Consider the following 11,637-nt stretch of genomic DNA (forward strand, 5'->3'; position numbering starts at 1 on the left):
TATTTAACCAGGTAAGCTAGTTGAGAACAAGTTCTCATTTACAACTGTGACCTGGTCAAGATAAAGCATAGCAGTTCGACACAAACAACAACACAGTTATACATGGAATAAACAAGTGTACAGTCAATAACACAATAGAAAGACTATATACAGTGTGTGCAAATGGCGTGAGGAGGTGAGGCAATAAATAGGCCATAGTAGCGAAGTAATTACAATTTAGCAAATAACACTGGAGTGATAGATGTGCAGATGATGATGTGCAAGTAGAAATACTGGTGTGCAAAAGAGCAGAAAATTAAATCAAAACAATATGGGGATGAGGTAGGTGGATTGGATGGGCTATTTACAGATGGGCTATGTACAGATGCAGCGATCGGTTAGCTGCTCAGATAGCTGATGTTTAAAGTTAGTGAGGGAAATGTAAGTCTCCAGCTTCAGCGATTTTTGCAATTCGTTCCAGTCATTGGTAGCAGAGAACTGGAAAGAAAAGGGGGTGTTGGCTTTGGGGGTGACCAGTGAGATATACCTGCTGGAGCGCGTGGGTGGGTGTTGATATCATGACCAGTGAGCTGAGATAAGGCGGAGCTTTACCTAGCATTGACTTATAGATGACCTGGAGCCAGTGGGTCTGGCGACGACGAATATGTAGCGAGGGCCAGCCAATTAGAGCATACAGGTCGCAGTTGTGGCTGGTATATGGGGCTTCGGAGACAAAATGGATGGCGCTGTGATAGACTGCATCCAGTTTGCTGAGTAGAGTGTTAAAGGCTATTTTGTAAATGACATCGCCGAAGTCAAGGATCAGTAGGGATAAACAGTTTTACTAGGGTGTGTTTGGAGGCGTGAGTGAAGAAGGCTTTTTTTATTTACCTTTATTTAACTAGGCAAGTCAGTTAAGAACAAATTCTTATTTTCAATGGCAGCCTAGGAACAGTGGGTTAACTGCCTGTTCAGGCGCAGAAGGACAGATTTGTACCTTGTCAGCTCGGGGATTTGAACTTGCAACCTTTCAGTTACTAGTCCAACGCTCCAACAACTGGGCTACCCTGCCGTGTACAAAAGATATCCCTATTTGGTAAAATACCAAGTCCATATTATGGCAAGAACAGCTCAAATAAGCAAAGAGAAATGACAGTCCATCATTACTTTAAGACATGAAGGTCAGTCAATTCTGAGAATTTCAAGAACTTTTAAAGTTTCTTCAAGTGCAGTCGCAAAAACCATCAAGCGCTATGATGAAACTGGCTCTCATGAGGACCGCCACAGGAACGGAAGACCCAGAGTTACCTCTGCTGCAGAGGATCATTTTCTTCAGAGTTGCCAGCCTAAGACATTTCAGCCCAAATAAATGCTTCACAGAGTTCAAGAAACAGACACATCTCAACATCAACTGTTCAGAGGAGACTGTGTGAATCAGGCCTTCAGAGTCGAATTGCTGCAAAGAAACCACTACAAAAGAATACCAATAAGAACAAGAGACTTACTTGGGCCAAGAAACACGAGCAATGGACATTAGACTGGTGGAAATCTGTCCTTTGGTCTGAGTCCAAATGGTCCCAACCGCCGTGTCTTTGTGAGATGCGAAGTAGGTGAACGGATGATCTCTGCATGTGTGGTTCCCACTGTGAAGCATGGAGGAGGAGTTGTGATGGTGTGGGGGTGCTTTGCTGGTGACACTGTCTGTGATTTATTTAGAATTCAAGGCACACTTAACCAGCATGGCTACTACAGCATTCTGCAGCGATACATCATCCCATCTGGTTTTCTCTTAGTGGGACAATAGTTTGTTTTTCAGCAGATTGCTACTTTGAAGAATATAACATCTAAAATATGTTTTGATTTGTTTAACACTTTTTTGGTTACTACATGATTCCAAATGTTTTATTTCATAACTTTGATGTCTTCACTATTATTCTACAATGTGGAAAATAGTAAAAATAAAGAAAAACCCTTGAATGGTACTGTACATCACAGAAGACTGAATTGTAACAAAACTGTTTGATGTAGATTCACTGGATTGTTTAAGCAAAAAAAATATGAAATTATGAAAAATATTAATAGCATTCCACCCATGAGGCCACTAATTAATTTGACTGCAGGAAAGGGCTGCTAAATCAATTGAATGAGCAACATTTATGCAAAGTCCTCCAACGGTACCCCTGAAGAGACATGGAATAAAAAGACAGACACATGGGTGTAGCCCTATGATACGAAACACAACCCAACATCAGTAGCAACAGAAAAGTTGGCTACGTCAGGTATGCTGATGTAGTAGGGCAGGAAGTGAAAACCACTAAGATACGCAGGAGAGAGAGAGAAGGAGAGAGTGAGAGAAAGAGAGCGATCGACAGTACATATCATCAGTGTCACTTCATGTGCGTATACACAGAGGGTTTGTTCTAACTGAGTGACACGGACGTTACCTGTTTTGAGAGCTCATAAGACATTGCTTCTTTGCTCTGATGTACCGTCCGCGTTCTGACCACATCCCGCTGGTCCTATGCCTCCTGTTTCTGCTCTGTGTCCATGGCAACGCTCAAGGTAAGATGCCAATTTGTGTCATACCATGCAAAACAAACAATTTCTGTGCTACATTATGATCAACAAAAAATACAGTTCAAGAGGGGTGATGGACAGTATCAAAAACTTCTCAACGGACTTTTGAATGAAGTATGAGAGGTCATCATGTTTTAATTGATGTTCTATGATCAATGTGATCCAGTGTGATCTACAGCATGAGCAGTATGAACCATCAGTCATTCATTTCAGCTGATTCCACTATCTTTTTTCAGACCAAGGCCCTACATGTGAGGTGCGAGTGAAAAGAAACACCATTTGGAATGCTGTCCCTCAGAAAGCCCTAACAATCAACTGCCCTGTGAGACACTGTGGAGAAAAGCTGCACGCCACCTGGTGTAAATTTGTGGATCTATTAAACTGCGAACAGATACATGAGACAGAGCAAGTCACATTTGGATGGAGGCAAAAAGATATTTTGATTTTGGATTTTAAAAAGATATCTATCAATGACGATGGTTTGTACAGATGTGGAGTTGCTGAAAATGGGTCAACAACTGTTAGCCATGCTATCAAAGTCTCTGTCTCAGGTAACCAACCAAAGCTAATTTAATCTTTCAATCTAATGTTTTAGAATGGATCGATAGATACTAAGTTGTTCTGGAAGCCGTTGTTGTCTGACAAACGTCCGGGGGCGGCCTAGGAAATTAAGCCCTGGCATTTTAGCCACACATTGCCGCTCGTGCACCATCATGCGCTATTACATTTAGAGCCAATCTATTAAGGAACTGGCAATACATCTGTGTTGCCCTGTTGTCTTCCTAACTCCACTGCACTCACCTCTGAACTGCCTCTGCTAAGCCTAGCCTCCCCCCATAGTTACCTTACATATATAATATAGAGCCAAAATGGTAAAACTGACAGTACATCTGTGTCAGTGTGTGTCTCTCTCTATTCCTACCTCCACTGCACTTGACTGCTGAGCTGTCTGGAACAGTAGCTGTCTGTGCTGCTAAGCCTAGCATAACTGGGACCAGAAGACCAGGGGACCACACTGCCTGTGCTGGGCCCAGCAGTCCCCTAGGGTAACCATTTATTTAATGGTCCATAATAAACCATTATTAAGGCATTTATAAGGCATTTACAAAGTGTTTGCTCACCATTTATGACTCATTACTCCCATATTTGTAAATGTTAGTAAGCTAGTTATTCACACATTCACACATATATTAAACATCCTGTGTTGTGTGTCCTTTACCAGGTACTGCAGGAATGTCTACCATGGCATGCCCATCTTTTTCCTGAGAAATTACATTGGTTACTCAAAACATTTAGAAAGTATTTAGCTAACAGAACTTGCCATTGGAACACAGGAGTGATGGTTGCTGATAATGGGCCTCTGTACGCCTATGTAGATATTCCATAAAAAATCAGCCGTTTCTAGCTAAAATTGTCATTTACAGCATTAGCAATGTCTACACTGAATTTCTGATCAATTTGATGTTATTTTAATGGACAATTTTTTTTGCTTTTCTTTCAAAAACCCCAAAAGTGAGTCCAAACTTTTGAACAGTAGTGTATGTATACATATATATATATATATATACACACAGACAGTCCTTGAATTGACCTTTAACATAGGATTATCAATTAGTGTGCATTAATTCAGTGTTTCATTGTAATACATGAAGACTTAATAAAAAGCAGTAGCACTGTATGTAATGTCTTATGTCATACAAGACAATCTAATGACTTTTTAGGGTATAACAAGTTAATACCTGTCATATCTGTTACCCTGAATCCCCCTTCCCTAATTAGGCCTAGGTGTTATTTAGCCTACTATTTCATACCATATACTGGTAGCAGTTGACAAAGTCTGTGTCAGTGTGTGTCTTTCTCTGTTTTGTCCCAACCTCGACTGCACTGTCTTTTACAGCAGCAGCTGATCTGTTGGTGCTAAGCCTAACATCATTTCTCAGCACAGACACAGGCACAGACACAGACACAGACACAGGCACAGACACAGACACAGACACAGGCACAGACACAGACACAGACACAGACACAGGCACAGACACAGACACAGACACAGACACAGACACAGACACAGGCACAGGCACAGACACAGACACAGACACAGACACAGACACAGACACAGGCACAGACACAGACACAGACACAGACACAGACACAGACACAGGCACAGACACAGACACAGACACAGGCACAGGCACAGACACAGGCACAGCATTCGGTCCAGCAGAACCAGAAATTTTTGAAAATAAGTTGGTTCATTTCACACATTTAGCAGTGTTGGCCTCAAGCTTTTATTCCATCTCTAACTTTTCCGGCACCGTTTTTCCGTTTTTTTCGATCCATGATCTAGGCTGACGGATGACAGAGTCTGAGCTGGTCTCTTTGCTGATGTGCATTTGACTTTGAATGTGCATTTTTGTGTGACCTCAGCTCAGCCCACTGGTCAGGCAAATGATGATAACATAATAATATACAGGCCCATCGACCACTGGCAGTGCCCCTTTTTAGTTTTTTGTTCCCCCCCCCAAAAATACATTTGTCGATTTGTCGAACATTTGTCGAATTGCCGCTCATACAAACTTCTTTCTATAGATAGCAACCTGGAGATTACAAGCACAGCAGACCACAACACAAGTAAGACAATGTTTTATTCATTTGACCAGGCATTCAGTCACATTACATTAACTAGTAGGCCTATGTGACAACTGTGTCTGGCGTTAAGACCTCTCTTACTACTCTAACAGATGACTCAACGGATGCAAAGCGTGATAGGAATGATCCAAGCTTCATGCCTTATGTTTACATCTGTGTGGGAATAGCAGTCCTGGTGGTCATTGTGACAGCATTTTCTTTCTTCTGTCTACATGCATATAAAGGTGAGTAACGCTATTGATTTAATACTGAAAATGCATGTTTTTTTACAAGGTTGAAATAAAGAACAAATTCAAATGTTACATTTCTACAATGGATATCTTTTTCAGGACCAAGCAGGTCAACCGGAAATAGAACAAAGAAGCAGGTAAAGCAATCAAATAACTGTATTTCTTACAGCATCTCATAATTAACCAACATGTCATCTGTTAACATGACAATACTGGCCCTAAGTACACCTGCTTGCATGTGAAGGCTAAACATATTGAAGGATAGCATTGCTATGCCATGTCTAAATGCCTCTGTCTAAATCAGAGATGGGCAACTTTGATGGGGGTGGGTGTGAACTCACAAGCCACAGTCACTTGCAGGTCTTCCTACCCACGTCCATACACATCCACACACTAGCCTTTTGAGGGACCTAAGTGCAATTCTGCACATTTTACCATGGGGCTTAGAGAAAATTGAGCCGTTTTAAAGCAAGTTTGCTGAAATTCTGCACATTTTACCATGGTGCGGAGAGGAGATTTTGCAATTTTATAACAACTTTTGATGCAAGTTTTATAGCTAAAAAAAAAAGTCTAGCAATTTTACAGCTCATTTCCTGTAATTATACACATTTTGATTTGATTGTACCTTGTGTATTCTACTATTCTAACTATCAACAGTAAGTTGAGACCCCGACTGAATTTTCTTTCTCCAAAAATAATAATAACAATAATATGAATGATATTTTGGGGAGGAGGGATTGATCCACGGGTCTTAAAAAGGGGGGCCGCCAGATGCCCATCCCTGGTCTAAATGTCTCTTCCTGTGTTTATGACACAGGAGATGTCCACACTGACAGCACCATGTCCAGACCTCTCCTTCAACCCCGAGGAAACCTTTCCATCATCACCATCCACCCCAAACCCCGTACAGCCTGCCAATCTCTATGACAACGGTCTCTACTGTAACCGCATCAATGGGAAAAATGGAGCTCTACCATTCTCCAACAACAGAGCAGGAGGTCAAGTGTCAAGCCACCTTGTGTATGCTTCCCTGAACCACGAGACCACCAGGGGGTCCCTGAGATCACCCCATATTCCGAACCCGCAGGATACATTCTCTGAGTACGCAGCCATCCGGGTCTACTGAGCTCTGAGAGAGACCTCAGCCAGACCCTAACAGTACAGTGCTGTAAGTTATGTTCTTTGATGGTTGTTTTCACACAGAGGAAGAGGAAAGCTGAACATTTTTGTTTATGAAAATTTGACTCATCTGTTTTCATATTATATTTTTTGGGGGCACTTTATATAATTGTCACGCACTCAATGACACACACTTCCTGGTGCAATTGCAACGGTGAGCAATGTGTTAACCGCAGTGCAGCAGTGTTTCAGAGAAGAAGATGTAAAGGTGGAGGGTGACTGAGAGGTGTTAGAACTAGAGAGCATGTGCTTCTGAGTGAACATCCTTCACATCACACCTCAGAGTTAGAGGAGCAAAGGTGTCGGTAACTCTCACTTCAAGATATTTCACACATAATGATGGGAAAACCATAATTTGTTAATTACTATCAAGAAATACATTATATATTCAAAAGTATGTGGACACCCATTCAAATGAGTGGATTTGGCTATTTCAGCCACAATCATTGCTAACAGGTGTATACAATTGAGCACACAGCCATTCAATCTCCATAAACAAACACTGTCAGTAGAATGGCCTTACTGAAGAGCTCAGTGACTTTCAACATGGCATTGTCATAGAATGCCACCTATCCAACAAGTTAGTTTGTCAAATTTCTGTCCTGCTAGAGCTGCCCCGGTCAACTGTAAGTGCTGTTATTGTTAAGTGAAACGTCTAGGAGCAAAAAAAACGCACAGAACGGGACCGCCGAGTGCTGAAGAGCAGCTCTTAAAAATCGTCTCTCCTCGGTTGCAACACTCACTTCCGAGTACCAAACTGCCTCTCCAAGCAATGTCAGCTGTTCGTCAAGAGATTCATGAAGTGGGTTTCCATGGCCTAGCAGCTGCACACAAGCCTAAGATCACCATGCGCAATGCCTGGCTGAAGTGATGTAAAGCTCGCCGCCATTGGACTCTGGAGCAGTGGAAATGTGTTCTCTAGAGTGATGAATCACGCATCACCATCTGGCAGTCCGATGGATGAATTTGTTTTTGGGGCTGATTTTAATAGTCCAGGCCAGCAAAATTGCTGCAGCAATGTCCCAACATCTAGTGGAAAGCCTTCCCAGAAGAGTGGAGGCTGTTATGGCAAAAAAAAGTTGACCAACTCCATATTATGATTTCGGAATGAGATGTTCGTTGAGCATGTGTCCACATACTTCTGGTCTTTTAGAGTGTATTTTAATGATAAAATCCATGAGCTATTTTGGTGATTATAAGTGAGAATATAAAAGTGGGAAATGATTCATACCTAACATTTTATGACTCTGTGTGTGTTTAGGTGTGTGTGTGGGTGTTTGTGTGTGTGTGTGTGTGTGTGTCTGCTTGTGACTCACTCAGTAAGTGATATATAAGTACATGAACAAGTTAATGTGTTAGCAAGCGTGTGCTGGCTACAGGTTAATGTGTTTGCATGCGTGTGCTGGCTACAGGTTAATATGTTAGCATGCGTGTGCTGGCTACAGGTTAATGTGTTTGCATGCGTGTGCTGGCTACAGGTTAATGTGTTTGCATGCGTGTGCTGGCTACAGGTTAATGTGTTTGCATGTGTGTGCTGGCTACAGGTTAATGTGTTTGCATGCGTGTGCTGGCTACAGGTTAATGTGTTTGCATGTGTGTGCTGGCTAGAGGTTAATGTGTTTGCATGCGTGTGCTGGCTACAGGTTAATACGTTAGCAAGCGTGTGCTGGCTACAGGTTAATACGTTAGCAAGCGTGTGCTGGCTACAGGTTAATACGTTAGAAAGCGTGTGCTGGCTACAGGTTAATATATTAGCAAGCGTGTGCTGGCTACAGGTTAATACGTTAGCATGTGTGTGCTGGCTACAGGTTAATATGTTAGCACGCGTGTGCTGGCTACAGGTTAATACGTTAGCAAGCATTTGCTGGCTACAGGTTAATGTGTTTGCACGCGTGTGCTGGCTACAGGTTAATATGTTAGCATGCGTGTGCTGGCTTCAGGTTAATGTGTTTGCATGCGTGTGCTGGCTACAGGTTAATGTGTTTGCATGCGTGTGCTGGCTACAGGTTAATACGTTAGCAAGCGTGTGCTGGCTACAGGTTAATACGTTAGCAAGCATGTGCTGGCTACAGGTTAATACGTTAGCAAGCGTGTGCTGGCTACAGGTTAATACGTTAGCATGCGTGTGCTGGCTACAGGTTAATACGTTAGCAAGCGTGTGCTGGCTACAGGTTAATACGTTAGCATGCGTGTGCTGGCTACAGGTTAATATGTTTGCATGAGTGTGCTGGCTACAGGTTAATACGTTAGCAAGCGTGTGCTGGCTACAGGTTAATGTGTTTGCACGCGTGTGCTGGCTATAGGTTAATACGTTAGCAAGCGTGTGCTGGCTACAGGTTAATACGTTAGCAAGCGTGTGCTGGCTACAGGTTAATACGTTAGCAAGCGTGTGCTGGCTACAGGTTAATACGTTAGCAAGCGTGTGCTGGCTACAGGTTAATACATTAGCAAGCGTGTGCTGGCTACAGGTTAATACATTAGCAAGCGTGTGCTGGCTACAGGTTAATACGTTAGCAAGCGTGTGCTGGCTACAGGTTAATACGTTAGCAAGCGTGTGCTGGCTACAGGTTAATACGTTAGCAAGCGTGTGCTGGCTACAGGTTTATACGTTAGCAAGCGTGTGCTGGCTACAGGTTAATACGTTAGCAAGCGTGTGCTGGCGTGCAAACACATTTCTCTATGGCTATATGAAGATGACTGTTTCTCTATGGCTATGTGAAGATGACTGTTTCTCTATGGCTATATGAAGATGACTGTTTCTCTATGGCTATATGAAGATGACTGTTTCTCTATGGCTATATGATGATGACGGTAATACTTTGCGTAACTGTGATGTTATGTTGGTGTGGTGTGATTGTTATCAAGCAGAACATACAGTGACACATTTTAGTCTCAGTTATTGTTGGGTTGGAAACATGTTACAGTAGTTTGAAACAATTTAAAATTAAGGTTACATGATCACTATGCAGCTCAACTCAATTACAATACATTCACCAGAGACTAGTGATGTCCCTCATTGTGTTGTAAATTGTGACAGAGTCATAGAGTATTACCATATGAAGAAGGAATGGCTGGTTTTTGAGAGTGCAGAATGAAGCTTTGGTCTTGTCTCACTGGTAATGCCTTTGGTCCCTACACTGCTTCTGTATGTGTTCTGGTAAAATCCTGAGTGAGTGAGTGGTTACTGTAAAGTACTGGGGTTTTCTTTGTGCACCAGATACAGACCCTGTCCTGCACAAGGCTGTGTGCTTGTGGTTTAAAAACACAGTGCACAGGAAGTGCTAGGAGCAGCCCACCACACCAAGACAGCGAGAAACTCTATGCTCTTAGAGATGACATTTATTCAGAGAAAACTCTATGCTCAAATAGATTGTTTATTCAGACAGAAACTCTATGCTGAAATAGATTGTTTATTCAGAGGGAAACTCTATGCTCAGAGAGATTATGTTTATTCAGAGAGATACTCTATGCTCAGAGAGATTATGTTTATTCAGAGAGATACTCTATGCTCAGAGAGATTATGTTTATTCAGAGAGAAATTATGCTCAGAGAGATAATGTTTATTCAGAGGGAAATTATGCTCAGAGAGATAATGTTTATTCAGAGAGAAATTATGCTCAGAGAGATAATGTTTATTCAGAGATAAACTCTATGCTCAGAGAGATGACATTTATTCAGAGAAAACTCTATGCTCAAATAGATTGTTTATTCAGACAGAAACTCTATGCTCAAATAGATTGTTTATTCAGAGGGAAACTCTATGCTCAGAGAGATTATGTTTATTCAGAGATAAACTCTATGCTCAGAGAGATTCTGTTTATTCAGAGAGAAACTCTATGCTCAGAGAGATTGTGTTTATTCAGAGAGAAATTATGCTCAGAGAGATAATGTTTATTCAGAGGGAAATTATGCTCAGAGAGATAATGTTTATTCAGAGAGAAACTATGCTCAGAGAGATTATGTTTATTCAGAGAGAAACTCTATGCTCAGAGAGATTGTGTTTATTCAGAGAGAAACTATGCTCAGAGAGATTATGTTTATTCAGAGAGAAACTCTATGCTCAGAGATGATGCACTATTGAAATTATCCTGGCAGTGTCGAACCAATGCAAGTTGTCTTGTTTTCTGATTTGACTTATAAAACTTATTGAGACACAAAATATACAAACTCTTCAGCCTAATTATGCCATTACATTATTGTCATAATTGCTGACACATCCATTAGCCTAACAATCTCAGAAGAGGTCCCATTCTTATCAGTGTAATGGATTTGTATTAGTCTATAAGATAGTCATTTTCAGCCATAAATAAGTAACCTAGGTGTTTTTTGAGAGCAAACCACTGACTGTACCTTGATGCTGTGTTACTTTCAGCTACTGCCCGCCCCCATGTGGTCGTTTGTTGTTATTACAGCATCATGCTCCACCATCATCATTTCTAAGGCAATAGAGCAAAAGCTAGTACAGGACATTAAGACAAGCTGAGACATGAGGACATACATTACAACTTTGAGGCCATTTTAGGTTTATTGAAAATGCTATGAATACAAGGGTTAATGAACTCCATCTCCCTTCAGATTTGGTTGAATGGAATTTCTCTTCCTACTATGGATGTCTGTCAGTCACAGCCCACACACATTGCCCTTTGTCCTTGTAACAAACACACACAAACACACATACACACACACACACAATCAGTCCCCACTCTCATATCTGCTCGTTGGCCTTAGATGCAGCCCTGGACACACTAGTGGCAATGTATGTTTTCTTTAGAGGACAAAGCCCTCGTTCAGCCGCCAGAGGGGTGGCGAGAACACGCCATCTGAGGAAAGAAGGGAGGGAGGGAGGATGTGGATGGATGGATGGATGGATGGATGGGTGGGTGGATGGATGGATGGATGGGTGGGTGGGTGGGTGGGTGGGATTGTGGGTGGGTGGGTGGGTGGGTGGATGGGTGGGTGGGTGGGTGGGAGGATTAATGGATGGATGGATGGATGGATGGAGGGGTGGTAGATGGATGATAGA

General features: G+C 42.1%; 1 protein-coding gene across 2 annotated transcripts; it reads left to right on the top strand.

Annotated features, from left to right (window-relative positions):
* The first annotated feature begins 1,979 nt into the window (after positions 1-1,979).
* On the top strand, positions 1,980-7,111 carry LOC110520465 (B- and T-lymphocyte attenuator). Of its 2 annotated transcripts, none has more exons than XR_002472987.2 (6): positions 1,980-2,541; positions 2,793-3,602; positions 5,146-5,187; positions 5,298-5,429; positions 5,535-5,572; positions 6,253-7,111. XR_002472987.2 is itself a non-coding variant. In XM_021597801.2 (6 exons), exons 1-6 carry the CDS (start codon positions 2,463-2,465, stop codon positions 6,559-6,561), a joined length of 915 nt encoding a protein of 304 aa, XP_021453476.2. In that variant the 5' UTR covers positions 1,984-2,462; the 3' UTR covers positions 6,562-7,109. The 2 variants fall into 2 exon arrangements, 1 of the variants encoding a protein (XP_021453476.2); XM_021597801.2 differs by having other exon boundaries at positions 1,984-2,541; positions 2,793-3,107; positions 6,253-7,109.
* Positions 7,112-11,637: the final 4,526 nt, after the last annotated feature.

This window comes from Oncorhynchus mykiss, chromosome 3 (genome assembly GCF_013265735.2).
Source record: "Oncorhynchus mykiss isolate Arlee chromosome 3, USDA_OmykA_1.1, whole genome shotgun sequence".
Classification (NCBI taxonomy): Eukaryota; Metazoa; Chordata; class Actinopteri; order Salmoniformes; family Salmonidae; genus Oncorhynchus; species Oncorhynchus mykiss.